The 25,957-nt window shown below is 53.1% G+C and overlaps 2 protein-coding genes across 5 annotated transcripts in view; one reads left to right on the forward strand and one right to left on the reverse strand.

Moving 5' to 3' along the window:
• The window catches only part of LAMA5 (laminin subunit alpha 5), an 88,012-nt gene extending 69,068 nt beyond the window's left edge, over positions 1–18,944 (forward strand). For both annotated transcript variants that reach the window (XM_077187239.1, XM_054644298.2), the window contains exons 39-80: positions 111–212; positions 298–381; positions 1,039–1,269; positions 1,697–1,810; positions 2,084–2,211; positions 2,421–2,501; positions 2,876–3,090; positions 3,756–3,856; positions 4,562–4,742; positions 5,537–5,680; positions 5,759–5,910; positions 6,000–6,110; positions 6,968–7,079; positions 7,592–7,762; positions 8,570–8,766; positions 8,846–8,962; positions 9,039–9,193; positions 9,409–9,550; positions 9,776–9,878; positions 9,963–10,076; positions 10,193–10,372; positions 10,751–10,893; positions 11,079–11,255; positions 11,493–11,629; positions 11,709–11,862; positions 11,945–12,078; positions 12,176–12,338; positions 12,772–12,900; positions 13,097–13,248; positions 13,631–13,763; positions 14,038–14,178; positions 14,363–14,493; positions 14,576–14,743; positions 14,836–14,968; positions 15,085–15,242; positions 15,361–15,547; positions 15,808–15,960; positions 16,074–16,233; positions 16,321–16,451; positions 16,551–16,641; positions 17,340–17,459; positions 17,585–18,944. In XM_077187239.1, coding sequence (XP_077043354.1) covers positions 111–212; positions 298–381; positions 1,039–1,269; positions 1,697–1,810; positions 2,084–2,211; positions 2,421–2,501; positions 2,876–3,090; positions 3,756–3,856; positions 4,562–4,742; positions 5,537–5,680; positions 5,759–5,910; positions 6,000–6,110; positions 6,968–7,079; positions 7,592–7,762; positions 8,570–8,766; positions 8,846–8,962; positions 9,039–9,193; positions 9,409–9,550; positions 9,776–9,878; positions 9,963–10,076; positions 10,193–10,372; positions 10,751–10,893; positions 11,079–11,255; positions 11,493–11,629; positions 11,709–11,862; positions 11,945–12,078; positions 12,176–12,338; positions 12,772–12,900; positions 13,097–13,248; positions 13,631–13,763; positions 14,038–14,178; positions 14,363–14,493; positions 14,576–14,743; positions 14,836–14,968; positions 15,085–15,242; positions 15,361–15,547; positions 15,808–15,960; positions 16,074–16,233; positions 16,321–16,451; positions 16,551–16,641; positions 17,340–17,459; positions 17,585–17,739 — 5,985 coding nt within the window. In that variant the 3' untranslated portion in view covers positions 17,740–18,944. The remainder of the gene's footprint in view (positions 1–110; positions 213–297; positions 382–1,038; positions 1,270–1,696; positions 1,811–2,083; positions 2,212–2,420; positions 2,502–2,875; positions 3,091–3,755; positions 3,857–4,561; positions 4,743–5,536; positions 5,681–5,758; positions 5,911–5,999; positions 6,111–6,967; positions 7,080–7,591; positions 7,763–8,569; positions 8,767–8,845; positions 8,963–9,038; positions 9,194–9,408; positions 9,551–9,775; positions 9,879–9,962; positions 10,077–10,192; positions 10,373–10,750; positions 10,894–11,078; positions 11,256–11,492; positions 11,630–11,708; positions 11,863–11,944; positions 12,079–12,175; positions 12,339–12,771; positions 12,901–13,096; positions 13,249–13,630; positions 13,764–14,037; positions 14,179–14,362; positions 14,494–14,575; positions 14,744–14,835; positions 14,969–15,084; positions 15,243–15,360; positions 15,548–15,807; positions 15,961–16,073; positions 16,234–16,320; positions 16,452–16,550; positions 16,642–17,339; positions 17,460–17,584) is intronic.
• An 88-nt stretch (positions 18,945–19,032) lies between these two features.
• ADRM1 (ADRM1 26S proteasome ubiquitin receptor) lies at positions 19,033–25,838 on the reverse strand. Of its 3 annotated transcripts, none has more exons than XM_054644299.2 (10): positions 25,722–25,837; positions 24,800–25,010; positions 24,436–24,552; positions 24,233–24,356; positions 23,722–23,808; positions 21,567–21,648; positions 21,124–21,353; positions 20,652–20,809; positions 19,889–19,991; positions 19,033–19,258 (listed from the first exon to the last, which is right to left on the reverse strand). In XM_054644299.2, exons 2-10 carry the CDS (start codon positions 25,007–25,009, stop codon positions 19,152–19,154), a joined length of 1,218 nt encoding a protein of 405 aa, XP_054500274.1. In that variant the 5' UTR covers position 25,010; positions 25,722–25,837; the 3' UTR covers positions 19,033–19,151. The 3 variants fall into 3 exon arrangements, with proteins under 3 accessions (XP_054500274.1, XP_077043355.1, XP_054500276.1); XM_077187240.1 differs by lacking the exon at positions 25,722–25,837 and adding an exon at positions 25,661–25,681; XM_054644301.2 differs by lacking the exon at positions 23,722–23,808 and having other exon boundaries at positions 25,722–25,838.
• Positions 25,839–25,957: the final 119 nt, after the last annotated feature.

Genomic DNA, 25,957 nt, shown 5'->3' on the forward strand with positions numbered 1-25,957 from the left:
GCTCACACTGCAGTTGGGCACAGATGATGGCCAGTTGAGCAGGGCCATCTCTGAGTTGTCTCAGTGCTGTGGACTTGCAGGAATGTGTGGGATTTGTCTCTCTCCCTCAGGTTTCCTCCTATGGAGGGCACCTTCGCTACGAGCTGCACTCCAACCCTCGCAGGGGTGACGTGTTCATTCCCATGGAGTCCCGGCCAGACGTGATCCTCAAGGTGCTGCCCAAGAAATGCCCTGGTGCCCCTTGCTAATGCAGGAGCAGGGTGAGATGATGTCTGACACCTTCCTTGCTTTTCCCAGGGAAATCAGATGAGCATCATGTTTCTGGAAGGTGCCTACCCGTCCCCAGGGGAGGCACATCAAGGCCAGCTGCAGCTGGTGGAGGTGAGTCTGCACACACAAGTGAAGTGCTCAGATAACGCAGGAAAGGACAAGACTGTCACAGTCGTATTTTCTGAAAAATTCCTTTGCCCAGATTTTCTCCTGGGAAGCTGAGAAGCCTCAGAGAAAAAGGAAAACAAATTCTTATGTCATTTGCTTCTCCTGTGTTGTGCTCACATGTGGAATGTGTTTGGAGATTGTTTATCCAACAGGTGATTGTTTCATTGGTTTCATGTGAATTGTTTTGACTCATTGGCCAATCAGTGCCAAGCTTTGTCGAGGCTCTGGAAAGAGTCATGAGTTTTCATTATTATCTTTTTAGCCTTCTGTAAGTATCCTTTCTGTATTCTTTAGTATAGTTTAGTATAGCATTCTTTTATATAATATAGTATCATAAAATAATAAATTAGCCTTCTAAGAACATGGGGTCAGATTCATCATTCCTTCCTTCATCTGGGGAACCCAGCAAATAGAATACAAGACCCAATGCAGATGGAGGGAGAGGTGCTTGGAGCTCAGAATTTTAGGTTTTAGGCTCAGAATTTTAGGCTCTTTCACCCATGCAAAGGGGAAAGATTCCAGCAGCAGGGATGTGGAGGCTGGGCTGCATGTTCAGATGTTTGTGCTTCCTGCCAGTAATGCCAGGTTTTCTCCTGCCAGGGTAACTTCAGGCACACAGAGACTCACAACCCTGTGTCCAGAGAGGAGCTGATGATGGTGCTGGCAAACCTGGAGCAGTTGCAGATCCGGGCACTCTTCTCCCAGCTCTCTTCCTCTGTGTCCCTGCGCCGTGTGGTGCTGGAGATGGCCACAGACACAGCCACGGGTGTCCGTGCCAGCAACGTGGAGCTGTGCCTCTGCCCAGCTAACTACCAGGGGGACTCCTGCCAGGTGAGGGGCAGTGGACAGGCTGTTCCAGTCAGAGGGCTCAGATAGTCATGTTTTGGGTGCCAGCTGCCTCCAAGCTGGCTCTTGAGGGCTTCAGTTGTCTTGTTCCAAAGGAAGGAACATTTCCCCATCACAACGCTGTTCACTTGTGAGAGGTGCAGATGTTCCATCTGCCTTCTTGGAAGGGACGTGATGGGGAAATCATTCAGGTGTTGCAGTACCTTGGAACGGGTCCTTCTCTCTGCCAATTCTCTCCTGGTTAAAAGGAGCAGGAAGGAACTGTACTGAAAAATCTTCATATTTGCTTATAATCTTTTCTCCATCAGTACAACCCAGTGGGAATTCTGTTATGGAAACTCATTTAGTTTCTTTGCTTTTCCCAAAAGTATCAGGCTGTTTTTCAGACCTCTGCCTTTTTCTGTCTCCTCAGGAATGTGCTCCAGGTTACTACAGGGACACCAAGGGGCTCTTCCTGGGAAAATGCATCCCCTGCCATTGCAATGGCCACTCAGATCAGTGCCTGCCAGGCTCTGGGATATGCCTTGTAAGTAAACAGTGGAGCAGTGTGATATTTTGGAGTTAGGAGGTCTGTAGCATGTGATTCAAAAGCTCTTTACAAACTGACTGGGCTGGCAGAACCATGCCTGAGTTGGAGCATGGGCTTCACTGCTTCAGTGGTGACCCTGCTCAGGGTCAGCTTAGGGTGCAGGGCAGCTCTGGGAGAGAGGAAGGACTGAGGCATCCTGATGGGGAGTTTTTAGTGCATCCACCATTCTTGTTGTCAGTGCTGAGCCTAGGATTTGCCTTTTCCTTGCAGAACTGCCAGCACAACACAGAAGGAGACCACTGTGAGCGATGCAAGGACGGCTACATGGGCAGCCCCTCTGCCCAGGAACCCCTGCACTGTGTTGGGTGCCCATGCCCTCTTTCAGTTGCCTCCAACAAGTAAGCACCCCAGGATGGGATTGCCTGTTTGGCCTCACTGTTTAACCACTGGAACCAGGGCAGGTGTCCCAATGCCAGCCTTGTCCTTGTCCCCAAACCGTATTCATGGCCTCTTACCTGAGGCCCCAGCAGCCCACAAGGAGTGACCAGCTCCTCTGGCACCACATCAGGAGTAACTGCTCCTCCCTGTGTCCCCATTCTCATTTCAGTTTTGCTGTTGGCTGTGTCCACAAGGGATCCAACATGCAGTGCCTCTGCAAGCCGGGCTATGCTGGACCAAACTGTGAGCGGTAAGGGGGGTGGCACCCGTGTATGGGGGGGCTCACTAACCTGTGCAGACACTGCTGTGGCAGAGAAGTTTTCTCCTTAAGGACTGCAGCAGAAACAGTTGCTTTGTTCTGGCAGCACTTCCTTCAGTCCTCTTCAGCCTGCAAATGCCCAGCTGCTGAAATTCTGTTACTGTGGGTGTATGACTTAGGTGTGCTTTGCCTTGACTTGCAGCCTGTGATGCAGGCACCTTTCTGAGGTATCCCAAGGCAAAACACAGAGTGCTTTGAGATCCCTGAGGGTTGCAGCAGTTACAAGTGTTGGATGCTCACGCCGTTCCAGTTGTGCAACTCCAGGCTGCAGGATCCTCACTGTGTTGTGACTTGTGTTTCCCCAGGTGTGCCCCGGGATACTTTGGCAACCCGTTGGTGATTGGCAGCTCGTGCCAGCCCTGTGACTGCAGCGGGAACACGGATCCCAACATGCTGTTCAGCAGCTGTGACCCGCTGACGGGCGCCTGCTCGGGCTGCATGCACCACACGGCCGGCGCGCGCTGCGAGCTCTGCGCGCCCGGCTACCACGGGGACGCCGTGCTGGCCAAGAACTGCACCCGTGAGTGGGCAGCCAGCCCGGGGGCAGGGCAAAATGGGAGGGTGCCCGTTCCCAGCACTCGTCTCCCTCTGAGGAGCAGCAGCCCAAATGCAGCTTGTAAAAGGGGTCGCGTGTCGCTGACGTATTTTATGAAAATCCTTTCGCTAGGATTTTTCTCCTGAGAAGCCTCAGAAAAGAAATGTAAACAGTAACTATCTGATGGCTGTGGAATGTGGCCTGGAGGTGGTTTACCAGCAGGGGCATCTTTGATTGGTCTCATGGGGATTGTTTTTAATTAATGGCCAATCACAGCCAGCTGTGTCAGACTCACTGAGTCTGTCACAAGATTTTGTTACTCATTCCTTTCTAGCTTTCTGATGCCTCCTTTCTCTTTCGTTAGTGTACTTTTAATATATAATTTTCTTTTAATATAATATATATCATAAAATAATAAATCAGCCTTCAGAAACATGGGGTCAAGATTTTCATCTCTTCCCTTGACCTGGGGACCCTCAAACACTACCAGAGTCATGGGCACAAGTTGTGAGAAGCAGACCCAAGAGGAGAGAGGCTCTGTCTTAACTTGGATAGATAAGGGGGAAAGAGCAGTTTTGCTGTTAGCAGTAGGTGTTGTGAGTGGCTGACAGGCTCTCCAGTTTAATACTGGATGTATTTTTCCCTGGCAGAGTGCAGCTGTTCGCCTTGTGGGACTGACTCCTGCCATCCACAAACTGGCCAGTGCTTCTGCAAGACTGGAGTGACCGGCCCGCACTGTGACCGCTGCGAGGTGAGGCTCACCTGGGCCCTGGGGTGGTGCCTGTCCTTGCCATGGGGATGGGGGCAGCCCTGGTGTGCCATCCCCCAGGCCTGTGAGCCCAGCAGGGCTGGCTGCCAGCACCTGGTGAAGGCTGAATTTGCATGAGTACATGGCAAAAGCTGTTAAAGATCTGGCAGCAAGCAGTGCAGGCAGCATTCCAGTAAAGTGGCATCATTTGTGAAGCTGCAGTAAACCCCATTTTGCTGAGTGCATCCAGCTTGGGCAAGGGCAAGTTCACAGGGCAGTGCTGTGGCATGCCTGTGCTCTCACTGCAGCTCCACATCTTTACCATGCTGCTTTGAATTTTGTGGTGCTCAAAACACACCTGGAAAGGAAAAGGGGATTCCCCCATCACTGACCCAGGGGAGAGGCACACTTGCTGACCTGTCAAGTTTAAGAGGTTCATATGACCTCACCTTGTTCATACAAGTCAAGGAGAGAGGAGGAGTTCCCTCTAAATCCCATGCCATCAGTAGTCTTTGTATTCCAATAACAAATCAACTAAGTCCACACAGTATAAAACTTAACCTTAGTTTTATGTTTATTTCCTGACGTTTTCCTGTAAATCAACCAGAAATTAAGAATGAGCTTGCCTTTAGATTTCTTAAATAAAACCAGAAATAAACTAAACCAAAATAAATTAAAAACGAACAAAAAAGTCCTGCTTTTCCCTAGGAGGGCTACTACGGCTTTGAGGGCTGCTCGGGCTGCCGGAGGTGTGACTGCGACGTGGGCGCCGTGGGCAGCAGCTGCCACCTGCAGAGCGGCCAGTGCAGCTGCCTGCCCGGGGTCAGCGGCTCCCGCTGCCACCAGTGTGCCCCGGGCTACTGGGGCTTCGGCCAGGGCGGCTGCACAAGTGAGTGAGTGTGGGTGGGAATGCGGGTTTTTGTTAAACGGAGTGGCACGACTGTCTTTTGTTTCTTCGGAAAGGAAAGAAGCTTAGAAGTTTGTCTTCTTAATTAAGTAAAAAAAAAAAGGCATCTCATAGGCCCTAAAAGACTTCACTTAAAACTTAAGGATGGGTAATTAGACAAAAGCCAAAAAGTTTTGCTTGGGCAATTTGCTAGAAAAAGAAGAGAACAAAGAAACTAATTGCTTTTGTGAGGTGTTTGTTTTACTAGGAGCAAGAACTTCCTGCACCTAAAGAGGTTTTTCTCTCTAAGGAGTTTGTTATTTTGCCTTTTATTAAACCTTTTTCCTTCCAACACTCCAGCAAAAGCCATTCTGCTAATTTTATGTCTCCAAAGGTAGCTGACTATCTTAAGTGAAAAACAGACCTCCAAAAGCTTATAGTACCTAGCTCAAAGAAGCTCCTATTACTAGTGTGGGGTCCCAGCCAGGGGCACTGGGACAGGGCTGTGCTGCTGGTCCAGTTGTTGGAGGGAGAAAACAGCTGGCAGCTGTCTGAGGGACCCTGCTTTGCACAGGGAACCCCCAGCAGCAGCGTGTGGATGGGCACAGCTGGAATAAAACCTCTCCTTCCCCTCTCCCCAGAGTGGTAAAAGCCCCAAATGATTCTCTGTTTCTTGTTCCTGCAGAGTGTGAGTGCAGAGGGGGCTCCTGTGACCCCCGCACCGGGGAGTGCACATGCCCCAGCGGGCTCCAGAGTGGTAAAAGCCCCAAATGATTCTCTGTTTCTTGTCCCTGCAGAGTGTGAGTGCAGAGGGGGCTCCTGTGACCCCCGCACCGGGGAGTGCACGTGCCCCAGCGGGCTCACGGGGAAGCAGTGCGACGTCTGCCTGCGCCAGCACGAGGTCCTGGTGGCCAACGGCCCCGACAGCGTCAAGTGTGAAGGTCTGTGTGCCCCTGTCCTGGGGAAGGAGGGGAGGGGAGCCCGGGAGAGGGCCTGTGCTGACTGCTGTGTCCCTGCAGTGTGTGACAGCTGTGTCCTGCTCCTGCTGGAGGACCTGCAGAGCATCGAGATGTCCTTCCCGTCCATCCGCGGCCAGCTGGTCACCCTCAACGCCAGCTCCATCGCCTGGGCTCGCCTCCACGGCCTCAACAGCACCATTCTGGCCATTGCTGTATGTGAAAGGCTTCACATCACCTTCTGCCCCTGTTTCCTGGCCTATTGGCCTGATTTAGCCTCTTTTTTAAATTTTTTTTTCCCTAGAACCAGCTCCGTGAGTACCACAGAGCCATGAGCAGGGTGAGGCAAAGGGCTGATGACCTGGAGGATGAGAACATGGATCTCACACAGGACCTGAACGCGCTGCAGCACAAAGTAGGGCATTTCTCCATCTTTCTTTGCCAGAGCACAAGTCCCCCTTTTACCAAAATGAGGGTTTTGAAGCCTGTGAGGAGCCTAGTTCAGGAAGGTTGGGTCTCCTGCTTGACCAGAACTAAGTTGCAGTGTTAAGTGCTCAAACTGGATTACCTGCTTTCCTTCCATGGAGAGCTGTGAAACATTTCATAATACTGATAGTTTTTCTTGATTTACTGCTTGCTTTTGAGGTGGCTCCAACTTTAAGCAGTAAAAATAAATTCAATCAAATATCATCTCTAGAAGGGACATACAAGTAAGGAAACAAAACATCTGGGTCCATCATGGATGCAATCAATATTGTCTAAAACCTAACAGTCGCATCTTCAGAGAATGGATAAACTGAGCAAGATTTAATTTCACTTGATTTGATTTATAAACTGCCTGCTTCTAATCAGGGAGGGGGAAAAATCTCTACTTGATGACATACCTCCCCAGACAGCTGCAAAGACAAACTGCCCTGTGTGTACCAGACAGCCAGACTGCAGGCCCCTGTCACTTGATCAGGACCCAGGTGTGCCTGGCTCCAGGCTTTGGGGCTTTCCTTCTGTTGAGAGCACAGAACAGTGCTGAACTCTGTGGTGTTGGGATCGTTCCAGCATCCAGAGCCTGTTGCATTGGAGCTGTATTTAATGCTTGTGCTTCTCTGAAGGTGCTAAATAAGATCATCCTTCAGTACATTGTGGGACAGTCTCCTTCAAGGACCTCACAAAAAACACATTCCCAAGCCTTGTGTTCCTTTTGGGAACAACAGTCCCACTGACAAATGACATAAAATATCATCTTATACTTGAACTATGCCATTGTTTTTGTGGTAGATGACCATGACTCACAGAGAAGCGGTTCGTGTTGAGCAGCACACGAGGGACGTGTACCAGAGGGGGGAGCAGCTCCTGCTGCACATCCAGAGCATCCAGAGGGGCATTGCAGGTATGTCAAGAAGGGTCTTCACTTTGAGGTTTTTTCCCCATGTGATATGCCAAGTAATGCAGTGCTCAGAGAATGCCATGGAGAGAGCAAAGAAAACAAAAAACCAAAGGAAGATCCCTGCAGAATCCCAGCTTTTACCCTGACCAGCCTTATTGTGAGTCTCAGCTGCTTGGCTAAACATAAGTCTGGGGAAAAACAAATTAAACTTCCACAAATGTTACTAAAATGCATAAAATGGGGGCAATCTGCACTGCAGCTTCAGGAGAGATTGAGCAAAGCAGAGTGGCTGGATCTTGGACAAGAGGTAAAGCCACAGAAAGATGCTCAGGATGTAACATCTGTTACTGCTAGTGGCCAAGGAGGCTGAAACCTGGGGCAGTGCCTCTGGGTGGTCTCAAGCAGTTTGTTGTCCGAGTGCTGTCTGAAAGCTGTCAGTGCTTTGTGAGGAGAGGCTCAGGGAGCTGTGAAGGCCCTGGTTTGGTCAGTCTGATGGGGTGTGGGTTTCCCTGCAGAGCTGGTGCGGCAGATGGCCAGGTTCGGGGCAGAGAATGCCAGCACCACGTCCGGAGAGGAGTTCCGGCAGAAGCTGGCCGAGGTGGAAAGGATGCTGAGGGAGATGAAGGAGAGGAGCCTGGGAGCCCAGGAGGAGCTGGCAAGGCGTGAGCACGAGGAGGCTAAGAAGTGTGAGTTCAACTTGGTGGCTGCCCAGGTCCTGCTGGGTCTGACTTGGAGCCCACTGCACATCATGGTCGTGTTTAGAGAGTGCTGTTAAGGACCAGGCACCCCCAGCCATTTTTGTAGGAGTTACAAAGTCCCCTGTGACACTCCAACAGGATAATTTGTGGTTCCTTTTCCCTTAAGGCAAATTTCAGAGCAGAGCTAAGTGGGTAGTTCTGTTTGATGAACAAAAATGACAACACTTAGAACCAGGAATCACCATTATTATGTGATGTATTCACATCACACATGGATGGGAATAAGTCACACCATGTTTCTTCCTATTTGCTGTTCCTATAGAGTAACAACAGCAGCCAGCTCCCACAGTAGCTCTGCTGTCCTGAGGGCATCCTTGCAGGAGTGAGAGCAGTGAGCCCAGCCAGGGATGCTGTCACTGCAGGAGGAGAACACTTCTGATTAACGAGCCTTGGCAAAGCATAACTCAGTAGCTGAAAGCTGGAATTATAAACTGACTCTTGTGGGAAATAAGTAATTTTTCACAGTGGAAGTAATCAAGGCCTCAGGTCCATCACCTGGATCTTTTCAGGCATGGCTTGGTGTCTTTGAAAGAGATCCCATCTCTCTGAGGGTTTGTAGACAGTCATGGACAAGATCCTGTGCATCTAGGCTGAAGAGGAGGGAGGGAGGGGTGGAAGATGGTCTCTTCTGGCCTTGGTATCTGCCAAGACCAGACCAGGCTTTGAGGCAGCCAGGCACAGAAAGAGTGTTCAACAGAGGAAGAGGAGTTAGCGAGAGTTCTCCCCCCTGTGCAGTGCTGCATCGTGTGAAGAGCGAGCTGCACGCCCGCTGGCAGTCCAACCAGGACCTGCTGAGCAGCATCCAGGAGAGGCTGGCCCAGCACAGCTCCCAGCTCATGGATCTGAGAGATGCCCTCAACGAGGCTGTGAACAAAACCAGGCAGACAGAGGAGCTCAACAGCCTGAACCGAAACAACCTGGAGGAGACTCAGGTAGACCATGGTCCGGGCCATGGGGTGAGGGGGGCTGTCCCAGCCCTGCTGCTCTCTAACCCTGGGTCTTTGTGTCCAGCAAAAGAGCCAGGAGCTCCAGAAGCAGCATGCACTGGTGCAGGAGACCCTGCAGATGGCCAAGGACGCCCTTGCTCAGGTCTCTGACTTCCTGCAGATGATGGAGCGTGCCAAGGAGGTGAGTGGCAGAGGCACTCTGGCGTGGGCAGAGGGAGAGCTGTGGCAGCCCTCAGCAGTGACAAGTGTCCTTGCAGGCGTACGAGAAGCTGGCAGCCCTGCTGGATGGGGCCAAGCTGCCCCTGACTGAGCGGGTGAAGAAGTTCTCCCCGGCCAGCAGCAAGATCCCCATGGTGGAGCAGGCAGAGGAGCATGCCCGGCTCCTGGATGAGCTCGCAAGGAACCTGTCTGGGTGAGGCGCTGTCCTGAGCCTCACTGGTCAGGCTGTCTGCTGCCAGAGCTGGGGATGGGAAGCTGCAGCCCCACCGTGTCAGGGATCAGCGGGGTGTCACCTCCAGACTTGTACTGGAGCACACATTGTGCTGAGCAGCACAGAGGGGTTTGTCTGTGAGGGCATGGGCAAGAGCCTGTTTTCCATGGACTTGATGGCTTCATCTTCCAACACAGCATCATCCAGGACACAAACCAGGATGGCTTTATCCAGAGGGCAGTCAATGCCTCCAATGCCTACGCCAGCATCATTGAAGCTGTGAGGAAAGCAGAGCAAGCAGCCCACGATGCTGACAAGGCAGCCAGCCAGGCCCTGATGGTACGTGCTGTGGGGAGCCCTGTGAGTTGGGCAAAAAGCAAACTCCCTTCCCTCTGACACGAGGGCACTGTGCTCTGTGCCTGAGAGCAGAGTCTGCCACAGCTGGGGCCACACTCAGTGTTGGGGTCTCCCTGTCACACCCCACTGCAGCTGTCTGAACGAGCATTTTTGTGTGCAGCCAGAGCCCTGAATCCCTCCTCAGAGTCTCCCATGTTTGTTTCACAGAATGTCATATCAGAAAACCTCGGGGCCACCTCCAGAACGCTGAAGAGGAACAGCAGCAGCCTGGAGGAGGCTGCAAGGAGACAGCAGAGCAAACTCAATGGGGGTGAGAGAGGCTCCTGGCAGGATCTGCTGTCCTTTGGGCTGGACTGAGCTCCAGCAAACAGCATGTGCCTTTCTTTAATTGCAGCTATTAAAGGCACTCTGCAGACAGCAAAGGACAAGCTGGCTGATCTCCGTGTGAAGAAGGAGCAGCTCCTGACCCAGCTGCAGTCTGTGCAGGACATGCTGGGCAGGGAGCAAGGTTTGTTCTGGGGTGGCTGGACTGATTCTCTCTGCTCCCTTCTTTGTGCACTGACTGTGATCCAAGGTGCTTGCTCCCTGCTCCTGGACACCTCAGAGATATTTCTTTCTTTGCAGAGGACACAAAGGACACAATCCAGAATGCCAAAGCAGCTGCTGCTGAGGCCAACGAAACAGCTGCAAGAGTGGAGGATGCCCTGAGCACCATGAAGAAGAACCTGGATGAGTGGAAAGATCAGTATGGAGGCCTCCGAAATGAAGACCTGAACCAGGCGGTCCAGGATGCCAGGAAATCTGGTGAGTGCTGAGCCTGGTGTGCCACAGGGTGAGTCTGATAGGAGCCACTGCATGCACAGATGCCCCCAGAGTATTTTTGAAAGCTGTGCTTTGCAACTCCAGGTCAACAGCAGAGGGAGGTAGCCAGTCTTGGATGCTTTTAAGTCCTGGCCCTTTTTTTTTCCTCTCCTGCAATGTCTGTATCACCTCTAACTTTACTGCAGGAGGTTGCATGTACTGGAGCATTCTCAGACCCCCTCAAGGATGATGGATTTAGGGGGATCTCTCTCTGACTGTCCCAGCTACCACTGCTTTGACTTGCATTTCTCAACTTGCCTGACCTTTGCATTTCCCTTCCTTGCTAACCTCCAAAACTCCTGGCTCCTCTTCCAACCCCAGTGTCCAGCCTGGAGAGCACCATTCCCCTGCTGCTGGAGAAGCTGAGCAGCCTGGAGAACAGGAGGAACAAAAATGCCACCGTGTCAGAGAACATCGTGAGGATCCGGCAGCTCATCACACAGGCGAGGAACGCTGCCAGCAAGGTGAGGCTGAGGGCTGGGCTGGGGGCCTGGGCTGCAGGAGGGCTTACCTGAGGGTGGCATGCAAAGGGGAGAGTGTTTGGGGCCACTAGGCAGGGTCTCTTTCTCATGGGATTTGATAGAACTGGCAGTGACCAGGCAGGTGGCAGTGGGTTCAGTGCCACGGGGCTGGATTTGTCTCCCTACAGGTGAAAGTGCCCATGAAATTCAATGGCAGCTCAGGGGTGCAGGTCCGGATGCCCAGCAATCTGCAGGATTTAGCTGCCTACACATCCCTCAAATTCTACATCCAAAACCCCGAGCCCAGGAGCCAGCAGGACGAGGCAGAGGAGGGGCGGTTCGTGTTGTACCTGGGCAGCCAAGAGGTGAGATGGGGCCAGAGGGTGATGGAGCCCTTTTTGCATCAGTGATGTCCATGCCTGGACATCAGCCCCTCACCTGGTCCCTGAATATCTTTGTGGGGGACACAAAGCCCCTGGATGCAGCCATCAGCCTGGGTTGTGGAATAGGGGCTGTTTGTCCAGTGCAGCCCTGGGAGCATCAGGGAGAGCTCCTGCCTGTCCCAAATGCCAACATGTGACCCTGTCTCTCCCTGCGTTCAGGCCACTGGAGACTACCTGGGCATTGTGCTCAAGGACCGCAGAGTGCATTGGATCTACAAACTGGGAGATGAGGAACCAACCTCCCTGAGTGTTGATGAGGATATTGGAGAGCAGTTTGTCACCATCAGCATCAACAGGTGGGGCCTTTCCTCAGGAGAGGGCAGGGTTTGCTCCTTTGGGGTGTCCCTTAATCTTGACCATCCCTCCCTGCTGCAGGATCCTGCAGTACGGGCACATGTCGGTGATCGTGGAGAGGCAGAGGGTGCACGAGATCAAGGGAGACAGCGTGGCCAAGGGAGAGCAGGGGCTGCTCAACCTGGACCCACGCAGCGTGGTCTTCTACGTGGGGGGCTACCCCTCTAGCTTCACGGTGAGGCAGGCAGCAGGGAGGGGGCTTCAGGAGACTCTCACCGGAGGGGAAACCCTGTTCAAGTGTTGTGTTTAACCCCCAGCCTCCTCCTGCCTTGCGCTATCCCAACTACCGCGGGTGCCTGGAGCTGGACACGCTGAACGAGGAGGTGGTGAGCCTGTACAACTTCCAGCACACCTTCGAGCTGGACACGGCTGCCGAGAAACCCTGCGCCAGGTGGGCACTGCGGGACCAGCCCTGCCCCGGGGCACTCAGCCCAGCCCTGCTTGCTCCATGCCTTGGGGTGATGCCTCTTGCTGTGTGTGTGTCCCAGGTCCAAGTCCACGGGAGACCCCTGGCTCACGGACGGCTCCTACTTCGACGGCAGCGGCTACGCCGAGATCAGGTTTGAGAGCCAGTTCGGCACCACCAAGCGCTTCGAGCAGGAGATCCGCGTGGTCTCCTACAACGGCATCATCTTCTTCCTGGAGAACCAGGCAGGTGCTTGCTGCCCTGGGGAGCCTTCATCCCTCAGTGGACAGCCCCAGTTCACACGTGTTCCCAGTTCAGGATACTTGGGAGAGGAGGGCTTTGAGGATCTCAGGGCTGCCTGGAGCAGGATTTCAGCACTGTTGTTAAAAGCCATGAGAGGACTGGACCCAAACCTCACAGCAGTCACTTGGCTGGTGCTGGAGGGGCTCCCCAGAACTTGGGCCAGGGTTCACTGAGGCAGGCAGTGCTGCAAGGAGCATTTCCAGCAGTGTTATCCCTGTGCCCCAGCACAGGGCTGCTGATTGAAAATAAATCCCAAATAACTGTGACCAGGGCACTGGAAGTGGGACCTGCTCCCAGCAGTGCTAAAGGGCGGGTGGGCTCAGTGCCACAGCTGCATCCTGGGCACCTGCTGAGTGTCCATCCTGCCTCCCCCAGGGTCAATTCCTGTGTCTGGCCATCCGGGATGGGAAGCTGGCTCTTTACTATGATTTCAGCTCTGGCCTGGAGATGGCAAAACCGAGCAATTCCTCGTCCCTCACCATCAGCAGCGCCACAAACAAAGCGGTAAGAGGTAACGGGGCTCTCTTGGAGGGAGGGCTCCTCATCCAGGGTGCGGAGGCACATGGACCTTTGTTTTTGAGGGGGGCAGAGCTGCAGGAAGTTTTTTGACTTGAGACATTAACTTGACACTTTTGTCTTGCCCTCTGTGATGGACCTAACTGCCCCAGACTGACAGATCATTTCTCTGTTTTCTCTGCAGATCCAAATTTTCCTCCTCAAAATGAATAACAAGAAGCGCATCCTGGTGCGGGTGGAGCGCCTCACCATCTTTGTGGTGGAGCAGGAGAACTCCCTGGAGAATGCTGTCTCCTACTACCTGGGGGGTGTGCCCCCAGCTGTGCTGCCCCCCAGGTGGGTCCAGCCTGCAATGGGGTGGGACAGTCAGCATGTTCCCCTTGAGTCCCTGGTGGTGGCCCTGGCCCTTTCTCAGCCACATCCAGGGCTGTTGGAACCCTGCTGAAACCGGGGGGGAAGTTTTGCTCTCCCTGTCCATCATCCTGAGCTTTTAGGGATGGTAACATTTCCATCTCTGGTGAGGGATGAGGTGCTGGTGGGTGTCACCAAGTCCTTTGCCATGCTGTGTGCTTTGGAGCAGCCTTGACACTGGAAATACCCGTGACCATCACAGTTCATTCCCAGGCACTTTGCTTGAAAGAGCTGCGGGGCCAGATCGTGCCCAGGGCTGTGCCCTGCCTGGGGCTGTGCTTGTTAACTCTGTCTGCTTCTCCTGCAGTTTGAAATCTCTCTTCCCCACGGGTGGGCCCATCCGGGGCTGCATGAAGGGTTTGAAGGCTCTTGGCAAATACGTGGACCTGAAGCGCATGAGCACCGTGGGCGTCAGCTACGGGTGCACCTCGGACCTCCTGGTGAGCACAGAGCCCTGGCAGCCTGGCCAGCCTGCTGGGGAAGGGTCTGCAGGGAAAGGGAGCAGGACAGGCCCCATCTCCCCTCATTCACACAGAAACAAGCATAAACCTCCCACATCCTCAGTGTAAAGGGGTCGTCATGAGGTGCTTGCTCCACATGCTTGGCCATAGCAACAGCCAGAGCCAGCAAGGAAGCAGAGCTCCTCACTCATGTCCCAGTGCCCCAGCCAGGCCAGGCCAGGCTCCCACCTTGCCTCTGTACTGTCTCTCACAGGTTGCTCGCTCAGTCAGTGTCCATGGCCATGGCTACCTGACCCTGGCTCTGACGGATGTGCCGGGGCTGAGGGACTTCTACAGTGGCTTCAGCTTCCAGACAAGCCAGCCTGAGGGGCTGCTCTACCACCACTCCACCCAGGTGGGCACCTGCAGGCCCCCAGATATGCCAGCAGTGGGGCTGCTGGGAGCAGTGCTGCTTCCCCTTGGGAAAGAGGGGATTTTGATGGGGCCAGGATGTGGATCTGGAGTGAGATCTGCACCCTGAGCTCCTGGAGGGCAGTGGGGTTCAGCTGCTGAGCTGTTGGGTGATGCTTTTTCTGCAGGAGGGGACGTGCCAGGTGTCCCTCCAGAGGGGCCAGCTGGCCTTGAACCTGCTGGGAAGCGAAGTCATCACTGACAGTGCCTATGCAGATGGCAGGGCTCACTACGTGGCCTTCTACAGCGATGCCCGTGGGTACGTGTGCTGCTGTGGGTGCCGTGGGGGCCGGGCTGCCCACAGCCACGGGGTCCTGCTGAGCCCCTGCTGCCACCCCCAGGGTGAGGCTGTACGTGGATGACGAGCTGCAGGACGGCAGGACGGGCGCCAGGCACAGCCGGCGGCAGCGGCGCCAGGAACAGCGCCGGCTCTTCCACCTCGGGGGCTCCCCGGAGCCAGGGGCCCTCAGCAACCTCAGCGGCTGCATCGGGAACGTCTTTGTCAAACGGTGAGTGACACCATGCCCCTTCCACACAGCAGGGCCCAGCCCCTTCCCACCTCCCAGATGGTCTGACAGGGACCTTTTCTCCCCGTGTGTAGGATGTCAGAGCCGCAGATGGTGGTGGACCTGCAGCAGAACGTGGAGAGCATCAATGTCACCATGAGCTGTCCCGTGGGCGAGCAGTCGCAGCAGCTCAGAGTCACTCCGAAGAAGGACAGGCGGAAACCCAAGGTACCAGCTGCTGCCAGAACTCCCCACATCCTCCTCCTCATCCTCCTCAGGTGCTCAGCTCTGCTGGCAGGGCAGGGATGCTCCCCTCACTCCATTCCCTGGTGCACACTGTGTAGGTGCCAGGCAAGCCAGCGCCCAAGGGCCGCCGCCACGACCAGGACGGGCTGTGCCAGCTGCACCCCCAGCCCCGCTCAGCCAGGGGCTCCTCCCACTTCGGGGGGACCCCGAGCAGCCGCTGGGAGTTTGATGAGATCCCAGCCTCCTTTGGGTGGAGGTGAGCCTCGCCCTGTGCCCACCCCATGCAATCCTGGCCCTGGGATCATGGCCTGGAAGCACGTGTGCCATGCAGTTGCAGGAGAGCCGGGTGCTCCCATCACTCTCTGTCCCTGCAGGTCCCATTTCTCCCTGGAGGTGAAGCTGAACTCCTCCAGTGGGCTGCTGTTCTACGTGGCAGGCGAGCGGGGCTCCTCCATGGCTCTCTTTGTGTCCAACGGGCGCTTTGTGTTCCTGGTGGAGCTGGGCAGGCGCCGGCTGCGCATCCGCAGCAGGGACAAGTACCGTGACCGCCGGTGGCACACGGTGAGCAGCGGGGCACAGGCTCAGCAGCACCTCCCTGAGCCACATCAGTGCCCCTGCAAGGGCTGGCTCCCTGCAGCCCTGCTCTGGGTGCTGCTTCTCGATGGCACATCCCTACTGTTCCCTTGCTGTTCCCTGCAGTGCCAGGGGAGCAAAGGGAACAGCAAAATCACAGCTGGGGCTGGCTGAACCTCTGAGCTGAGGCCTCCCTTTGCTGGGGCTCCTCCCAGCCCAGTCTTGGCACTGACCTTTGCTCCTTGCAGGTCTTCTTCAGCAGAGACCAGAGCCGGGCCCAGCTGGTTATTGATGGGCTGCGAGCCCAGAGTGCTGCAGTGGCCACCACAGGGCTCTTCGTGGCCCAGAGCCCCTTGTACGTGGGGGGGCTTCCAGCTGGAAAAGCCAAGGCTCACATACCGGTAAGGGCTTGGCGGCCCCATGGCATCACCCCCTCAGCCTCTTCCCAGTCCCATGGCATCACTGGTGCCTCCCAGCTTTTGCCCCTTCTGTGCTCAGTGGCCTCTCTCCACAGGCTGCATCAGCCTCCAGCTTTGATGGCTGCCTGAGGAACCCCCAGCTGGACGGGAGGCCCCTGGGTCCCCCCTCACGCACCTTCGGGGTGACGCCGTGCTACGAGGGCGTGCTGGAGAGCGGCGTCTTCTTCACCACGGATGGCGGCTCCATCACCTTAGGTACCCCACTGTGGGCTGGGACTAGGAGGGTCACATTCCATGGGAATGCCCTTGGTCCTGTCCTCACCAATGGCATTTCTGTTCCAGCTGATGCAGTGATGACTGAGCAGGACTTGGAGGTGACACTGGAGGTGCGTCCCCGCAGTGCCTCTGGCCTCATCTTCCACATCGGCACGAGGAGAAGCCACCATCTCCTGCTCTACATGGAGGACACCAAGGTACCGGGAGCGGGGCTTCCCCACAGGTTCCAGAGGGAGTGGGTGTCTGCTGCCTGTCCCTCTCAGCTCTCCAGCTCTGATGGGTTTCTCTCACCCCAGGTCACTGTGACAGCAGGCATTGGGGCTGATGAGTTCTCGGCGTCGGTGACGAGCCCAGCTCTCTGTGACGGGCAGTGGCACGCCATTGCAGGTGAGGTGACAGCTCCCCTGCTTCTGTGGCTCTGTTCCAGCCCTGCTCAGCCCACATCTCCTAGGGGAGCTCAGGACAAGCCCAGGCTTGGCAATTTAAACCCTGTCCCCCTGCTGTATGCGCTTAATTTGGGAGTTTGTAGCTGCCATGAAGTCAATTTCCTAATTAACAAGAACTCCTGCCTGATCTTAGCGCTGTCAGCTCTGGTAGTCAGGCGAGGCAGGTTGTTTTTCCGCTTCATGGAGCTGCTGGCAAGGCCAAGGATGTGCTACAGGACTTGATCCATCCTGGACTGTATCCAGCTTGAAGTGAAAGCCCAATTTGCTTTGGTGTCGAGTGTGTCCAAAGGTCTCCAAGCCCATAGCTGGGAGCAGGGATTGCAGGATTCATACCTGTACAGGAAACTCAGCCTTTAATGTAGCTGCCATGCAGCAAGTGCTGTTTTGCATCAAGCCCTTTTTGGGGTGGGGGCACAGCTGCAGCCCCCTCTCAGCACAGCTCTATTTTAAACTTCCATCTTGTTCAGCCAGTGCTGGGTGAAGTTTTGGGGGAGATTGTTCCGGCTCTGGGCATTTCCCAAGAGCTAGGCCAGGCCCTTTAAGTTTTGCACTTGCTGCAGCACTGGTCTAGGCTGGAGAGCAGAGGTTTGCTTGCTCCTTGGGTAAGGAAGCAGCACTGACTGTTGTTTTCTTTTGAAGTTACCAAATGGAAAAACGTAATCCAGGTGGATGTGGACACAGAAGGCAACCACACAGTGGGACCCAGCCAGCCTCCTGCACCCAGCACAAGGGCAACCTTCTCCCTGGGAGGGCTGCCAGGTGAGTTGGGAAAGATGTGCTCCAGAATGAAGTACCCCAAGGACAATGGAGATACTATTTCTGGTGTGAGGGAGAGGTTAAGCCTTTGCCAGACTAATGCCTGCTTTTCCTTGTTTCTTCTGCAGAGACAGACAAGGCCAGCACAGGGCTGCTGTTACCTCCCCTCCCTCACCTTGTGGGCTGTGTCAGGAACCTGCAGATTAACCAGAGGCACGTGGACCTGCCTCGAGCTGGGACTGCCTGGGGCTCTGTCAGCCTGAAGGGCTGCCCTGTGCTCTGAGCGCCACATCAGGGACAGCCTGAGGGACAGAACGCTGCTGCAGCCCCGGGGTCACCACTAGAGCACTGCCCGTGCTCGGATACACTTATCTCCAGTGACTGCAGGAACAGGTCTGGGCCAAACCAGAGGGGCCACAAATCCCAGGGGAAGGAGGGCAGGGGAGGATGGTTGGGGAGAAGGGGGCACTTTGGTGATGTTTCACAAATAGAACCAAAAAGTTGGAGCGGGATGTGGTGACAGGTGAGTCCTTCTGGGTGGTCAGGGATCCAGAGCAGGGCTCGTGCTGCCCTGGGGCTCGTGGTGGGAGCGTGGGCTGGAGCTCAGAGCAGCCCTGCAGCTCGTCCTCAGTCCTGTTCCCTTCACCCCACACGTACAAGGCACATAGATTTAGTTCACAGAACACTTGAGGCTGTTAATAAATGTCACAGACTGTCTGCTGATAAAGGCTGCAGGCGGTTTCTGGTTTATAATAAATGCAATTAGGACAAACTGGATTAATTCCGTCGGTTTTGGGGTTTTATAAGCAAGGGCACATTTAACCTCCCCCCAAGGGCAGTCTCAGCTCACCTGCTACTGCTACGCAAAGAGCTCTGCAAGGGGGAACTTGGACAAAATTCTGTTCACAGAATTAGCATCTTCTTACCAGAATAATTTATAAGAATCAGAAAAGAACAGAATAGGCTGGGAGAACTGCTGAGGGAAAGCAGAAAGGCACAACCGCCACTGGCTCTGCACTTGCATTCAGCACTGGTAGTACACTGACAAAAGTCCTGTTGTGTGAAGCAAGAAACCACTGCTTTAAAGGGAAGAAATAGAAAGATTACCTCCACACCTGGCCCTCACCCACCCTGGCTCCTGCTCAGCCTCCCTCAGCCCTGGTGTAGTGCAGTCTCCACTTGAAGCAGCTTTTTCCTCCCAAGACACCCAGTTCACTCGTGCACTTACACGTCATATATATATTTGTGTGTGTATATATATCTCTGGCCACTTGGGGACAAAATCTTGCTTCTAAAATGGACTTGTAACTTATATCATTATATTGTGGGGTTTTTTTATGAGGGGTAAATATTGTAAAATGGGTTTTTAACATGTCCATCTTAAATGTAATTATGACCTGTTTTTAAAGTTGTAGTATTAAAGATGGTCTTTGTAAATCACTGGTACATACTTTGGAGTCAAATAAAGTTTTATGTTACTCTCTTTCACTTTACCTGGGAAGAGTAAGCATCAGGCTGAAAAAGAAGAGGGATAATCAGCACTGAAGGAATACTGGACAGATTGGAAGGAACGGTATGGCAGATAAAGAAAATTTCTTTATTTGTAGATTTATATAAGCATAATATGAAGTTAGTAATCCTACTGCAGTTGCTTAAGTTAGTATCTAGGAGTATCTGTAAGGAAGAGCAAATAACTTAATCTAAACTCATATCTTCCTCTTCATCTTTCTTGTCCTTAGAGTCTCCTTCCTTTTGGTCTGACTTGACACTGTTCTGCATGGCTTTGGCAAAGGCTTCTACATCTAGAAGTTAAACACACGAGTTATTTCATTTCCTGGGCTGGAGCTCATTAGCCACACAAGGTTAAAGCTTCATTACTTAGAAAGCAAACAGTTGTTTCAGTATGAATTAGCAGGGAGGAAAATTTTGAACAATAGTAACACACATCCAGATCTCTCTTACACAGCATTTTATGCACTTCAATTGTGTTGAATTATTGCAGTAATGGGAGAGATGCCAAAAGCTCATTAGGGAAAAGGGACTGCCTCACTGCCAGAGCTGGCCCTGACTGTGATCACTGATTTCATGTGAATCATTAAAGGCTCCCACAAGAAAGGCATTCCTGAACAAGGTGACTGTGACATCTCCAGAGTCTTCTGCATCTCTAGCAAGGAAACAAAGCCAACACATCTCTGCAGAACCCCAACTTCTCTCACTGCACCCAACACCTCACTCTGTCTGCTGGAACACCTGTCCCACCCACCCTTTCCTTGTAAACATCAGTGCAAGAGTCACCTTGCAGACTCACAACTCTCAGAGAGGGAGAGTTAGAGTGAAGCTGATCCTTACATCCCATATTCAGTGGTCATGTGCAGTGCCAACACCCCCAAAAAACCCCCTTTCCTCCTGCTCCCACCAGCACCAGCACTCACCGCCTTTATTTGCTGCATCTACTGCCTCTGCAGGTAGCCCAAACTGGCTCATGAGTGGGCCCAGCTGTCCTGAAGCTAAGGCAGCACTGAACATGCTCAAAGCCTGTGGGATTGGAGTCAACAGCATCAAAATAAAGTTTTCATCAGATTCCTGCAGCAGTAACCCCAGGAAGAGAGCAGTCCTGTCAGGGCAGGGCTTGGGAACAGATATGCAGTAAAATAATCACCAATTACTTGTCCCTCACTTCCTTTTGCATGGAAGTTGCTACAGTTTAATCTAAACCAGTCATTTAAGCTCCTGAAATATTGCAAATGGTCAAATTTCAATAAATTGCTGTAAATTACTAGTTCAGATTGGTCGGTAAGACACCAACTTTTATCACACATGGTGTCTGTCCTGCAATTAAGGACTGGTGTTTCAAGGGATGTAGTGTAGGAACCATGAGCATCTCCTCCCTTCAGTCTGAAATTAAGGACCTATTTGGTGAAAGAGAATAATGAATTTGCTACTACTCCTGTCATTTGCCAGAGCAAATTTATAGTAAAGAGAAAGGTAAAGCCCAACTCCAAAAGAAAAAGTAAAAACCATTCCCATCTGCCCTTGAGTGACTGCAGGAAGAATTAATGCTCCATTAAACCATGTCCCTCCTCCTTTCCACTTCTACTGAGCAACTTCCCACTCTGAACAGTGCCAGGAACCTGGAAAAGTAGGGCATGGGAAAGGGGGAAGAAGTGCACTTCCCCCCAGAGCCAGCATCTCTACCTGCTGGAACTGAGGAGATGTCAGGGTGTTCTGGATCTCTTCTGCAGTCTGCGGCAGGGATTCCCCTGAGGGAAGGTAAGGCATCAATCGCTCCTGAACTTCAGCGTTGGCCAGGATGGGAGCCATGATCTCGGGAGTCAGAACAGCTGCCAGGTCCACTAGGAGAAAACAAAGGGTTGGCCATTAGACTACACCCAAAATCCCGTGGTTTTGTCATGTAAATCAAATGATCTAGTCAGGGTCTGAGTATTAAAATTATTATTACACTACCACCATCTTTTTTCCTCTCAGTTTTGGAGTGAGAATAAGGCTCCTGAAGCAGTCAAAACCAGCATTGAAATAAAAAAAACCACCAAAAAACAGGAACAAAAAAATTAAGAGACCTTTCAAACCAATGTGGAACAGGACAGGACAGTAAAACAGCTCCAAAGGACTCCTGGATCCAGCAGCTGCTTGGTCAGAGCACTGTTACCTTGCTGTCCTCCTGCTCCAGATGGCACATTCATAGTAGCTAAAATGTTCTGAAGGTCACTCAATTGAATGGGCTGGGTTGGGCTTGTGGCTGAGCTGGTTCCATTACCCGAGCTGGGAACGGGGCTGGGGCTGGTCACCGAGGCAGCCGCAGGAACGGACGGGGCCGGCGTTACACGGGTGGAAGAAGTCGTGGAAGATGGAGTCACTGCAGCAGACTGGCTGCGAGAGCTGGGCAAGATAATTAGGGTCATTAATTCCCTGCAAAAACCTCTTCTGTTCTGAAAAGCTTCTTTTCAAACCCTTACAGTATGAAAAGCTCATTTTAGAGAGGTAATAAGCAGCCTTGATTCCCACCACATTCCCCATTCAATAAGCCATGATTCCTCCCACAGCAGTGGCAAGTTCCCACTGCAATAGCCCAGGGCAGACAAGGCCTCCTACCTTGATGATGAGCTGCTGGTTGGAGGTCCCCCACTCCCGAGCAGACTGGCCAGCCCAGGTCCTGTCAGTGCACCCAGCCCACCTTCCATGAATATAAAAGAATATCTGGTTTAGACATTTATTTTTTCAGGTTTTCTGCACCTCTCTTCTCTGGAGAGGATGCTCTTGTACCTGAAAGGTTTTATTTGCTAAAATAGAGGAGGGGGTGAAAGAGCCCAACCCACCCTCCTATCCCCTGCTGCAAATTAAGAGAATCTTCTTTTCTGATCTTGCATCCCCATTAGAGAGCTGAACATCTCAGAAATGACTCAGTTTCTAGGTGTACACAAAGATGAAGTTACTCCGGTTTGTGCCGTACATACATCATTGTAACACAGCCCTCTCCTCTTATCTGCTACACCAAAAATCCAACTTTTCTCTGAACTTTAAAACCAAGGCCCTCAGAGGAAGATCCCAGAGGCATCTTTGAGTCACTACCACTCTCTCCTCACAGACCAGGGGCTTGCAGCTTCAAACCTAAAGCGGAGATGCAGCAACAGAATCAGCCAAGCTCTTAAACACATCACAGGCAAAGGAAGGACAGCTCCACACACCAAGCACTCTCAGGGGAGCAGCCAGCAGGAAACCAACAGCCTTATACCAAAGAAACCACAATCAGCCTCCTCCATCACACTTCCCAACTACCAAGGACTTATAGCAGGGTCAAGAACCTCAGCTGGGAAAAGGGCTGGCTGCTGCCCTCCCTGGAGTTGTCAGGGACTTGACTGCTCCCCTACAACTCCTTTGAGCCACATCAGCCAAACACTCCATTTCCCATCAGCAGCTCCTTCCTTCACACCTTATTATACACACAAAGCACCTGCACTTCTCACCCACCTTTGGGAGCACCTGGGAACAGAGGACAGAACAGCAGCACTCAGTGAGCAAACCCGTGGCCAACTGCTGCTACCGAGCCTGCAGGTCAGAGTGAGCCCTGCCAGTCCCTCCTTGTACAGAACAATCCCATGGAACCAACACCTCCTGTCACTTATCCCAGAGCTTCCCCAGCAGCAGGCATGGCACATGGAGCTCACCACACACTGCTCTGCTCCACTTCACAGTAAAAGTGACCCAGGAGCAAGAGAGCTCCTTTGGAGCTCTGCAGAGCCCCAGGAGATGTAAACCAGCTGTGACAAAGACAACACTCCCAGGGGAAATGATCCCCAGGGACTCAGCATAACCACTGTTTGCAGCAGCAAGCAGATGGTTCTCTTTCTGTTACATGTCAATCTGGCTTAGGGCTGGATGTAAAGGCAAGGAAAGAGGAATTGCTGAGGAAAAGTGTGGAAAAAAGGAGGACAGTGTCAGGATTATGTGAAGCTTCAAGAGGAAGATCTTTTCCAAACACACCCTAAAAAGACAGACTTTTCCAACACTACCATGAGATTTGCATCTGAGCATCCCACCAATATGAGACTTGAATCTGAAGCTAAAAAGACATCAGCCAGATCCACAAAAATGGACTCCTGAGCTTAAGCACAGAATCTTTGTCACTGCTGTGTTCCTTTGCCTATTTACACTTGATGGTCTGACCTGTCAGAAAATGCTCCTGGAGCATGGATGGCATTGAGAACAGACCACAGCCCCTTCAGAACCCAGTGATTCCAGCTCTCCCCAGGGCTGCCCAGGAGAGAGCCCTGCCCTGAGCCTTGCCCCCCTGACTGGGGAGTGCTGTGGGGTGGGACCACTCCAACCTTCCTCTTGAACTCTTTCTACTTTGTACACAAATATTCACTGAATCAGAGACAACACAAGCAATTCCACAGCTTGGTAACCAGCACATTCACCAGGAGCAAATCACTGGTTTTCAGGCCCTGATCCAGTGAATATTTGGGAAGAAAAAGTGGAATAGAAAAAAACAAGGGAAAAAAACAGAAGATTCAGTGCAGCAAGGAGCAGAACCACAGTTCCTTGCAGATCAAGCCCTGAGATGAGTGCTGTGTAGAATCTGGTACCCTTTTTCTGTCCCTGAGCTCATCTCCGAGGCAGGGCCTTGCCTTCTCACATGAAAGAAGCGCTATTGAGATCAATAGCACTGCTTGAGAACATTGTCAGGTAAGATTTAACCTGGCAGGAGAAAATACCATTTTGGCATAAAGATATTAAAGCATTTTACCAAGTCCTCCTAAGCCCGTTGGTCCGATCAGCTGCATGAGCTGGTTATGGCTCATGTTTCCAAGAAGGCTTTGCAAGCCACCCTCACCTAAAAACAAAAACATTCTGAAACACAACATATTCACATGGTTTTTTTCACAGCACTCCGGCTCAAACAGCAGGAGATTAATTGGCATCACATTCTGTATGGAGAAACAGTTTCAAGTGTTTACTGATTCATGATCTTCATAAAAGATAAATGTAACTTGGTTTCATAAAGAGGTAAGACTCCAGAGAATCTACTGGAAACAAAGAGATTTCTCCTGGCAGTCTTAGCTTTCAACCTACACCTATTTAACAGCACAGTTTATTCTGCTAAAAGCACATTTACGCTTCTGGTATTAACATTGTCCCCAGCTCACCCTCCACAGCCATCAGGGATTTCTTCCTAGGGAACTCTAGGGGCTTAGTCTAGACATAAATTTAAAAAGAAAAAAAACCTCTGACATGAAGGAGCAGAGAATGGACTGTACCTCCCAGTGCTGAGAGCTCGTGGCCTCCGCTGGCATTCCCACCCAATGCCCCTGGCATGGGGGGATTGTTGAGATACTCGTTCACCTTACGGCAGTGCTCCTCATCCTTGTCTGTCTTGGGCTCCTGCAAGAGAATTGCTCTTGGTATGAGTCATGCTGGGGGGATTTTGATCCAAGGCCTTTGTCTTTGGCTTCCCACAAACCTGCATCCAGAAGAAGAGTCGTTTTGATCCTGCCTTGAACTTCAATACATACACACGGCCTGTGGTGCACTGTGGGACTCTCTTGAACTCACAGTCATCAGGAAAAATAATCAAATCCTGGAAAGTGTGTCAGGAGAAACAAATGTTTGAGAAAATGCATCAATATTCCTTTTCCCCTCCCAAATCCCTATGCCCTCCTCCACCAACTTTCTTCCATCTGCTCCTCAGAGCAGAGAGCATGTGGAAGTGCAGGTCTGTCAGTGGCATTCTCACCCTAATTTGTCCTGGAGGAGCTCTTCCTGCAGTGCCAGCAGATCAGAACATGACATAACACCTCAGCACTGAAACATCAGCTCATACTCACATCCTCCACATTGCCTGAAGTCCTATCCTTCCAGCAGAAGTGAATGAGGGAATCATCGGTTTGCTGGATGTAAACGAGGCCTTTTCTCTTGTCTGGAGTTACGGTGCTGCCTTTCAGGGACATCTTCCCTGCCCGAAATTCCACCAGGTATTTGCTCGAGGAGCCACGAGAGCCTGGCACCAGGCTTGGAAATAATGCACCTGAAGACATCCTGGAAAGAGAGAGAGCAGCAGGTGTGATGAGAAACCTTCCCACATCCTCTCTTCCCAGTATCAAATTTCAACCTTTACCAGGTGGCTTCACAAAAGCAATCTGTTCTGCTGCCTGCAGAATTCCAGGGTGATTCAACTGAGCTAAAGCAGAACCCTGGATGAAGACAGAAGGCTGTAGAGCCCTCCACTAATAAAGGGCAGCCTGTGTGCTGAGGCACTTGAAATGAAGCCACCGTCCCCTGGCGCTTCCTTCTTCAGTTCGAGCCATGTTTCAAAGCAGGAAGCGCTGCTGTACCTTCAGACTGCGGCTCCAGACCCCGCAGAGCCCCGCAGGCTGCCCCGTGCTCCACCGACCCTCACGGTGACCCCCGGCCTCCCTCCCGCACTGAGCGACCCGCGGGCCTGGCGGCGCTGCCGGGCCCGGCCGGCCCCGCGGGACTGTGCGGCTGTTCGGGGGTGGCGCTGCGCTCCCAGCCCGGCCGGCCCCGGCCCCGGCGCCGCCGCCGGGCAAACACTCCGAGCTGAGCCGGGACAGGGGGGGCTCGCGGCCCGGCCCGGGCATCCCCCGCCCGCCCGGAGGCCGCGATCTTCTGCCGGGCCCCCCGATGCCGCCGTGCCGCCTTCCTCGTGGCTTCCCCCGGCAGGAGACCTTAGCCCGGCGGCCGCTGGGCGCGCGGTCCCGGGGGTGCCCGGCGGGTCCCAAGCGGTACCTTCAGCCTTCAGCCTCCTTCCTCCTCCTCCTCCTCCGCCGCCGCCTCAGCTCTTCCTGCCCCGCGCGCCGGAACCCCGCCCCGAGCGGGGCGCGCGCCGCCGCGGCTCCGCGCTATTGGCTGGCGCGGCTATCAATCAAAGGGGGCGGGGCGAGGCGCCCCTGCTGTGTCACGGAACATGGCGGCGCTCCCCCCTCACCCTCCCTAGGCCCTCATGACCCCCTCGGCCCCATCCC

Source organism: Agelaius phoeniceus, chromosome 17, assembly GCF_051311805.1.
Source record: "Agelaius phoeniceus isolate bAgePho1 chromosome 17, bAgePho1.hap1, whole genome shotgun sequence".
Classification (NCBI taxonomy): domain Eukaryota; kingdom Metazoa; phylum Chordata; class Aves; order Passeriformes; family Icteridae; genus Agelaius; species Agelaius phoeniceus.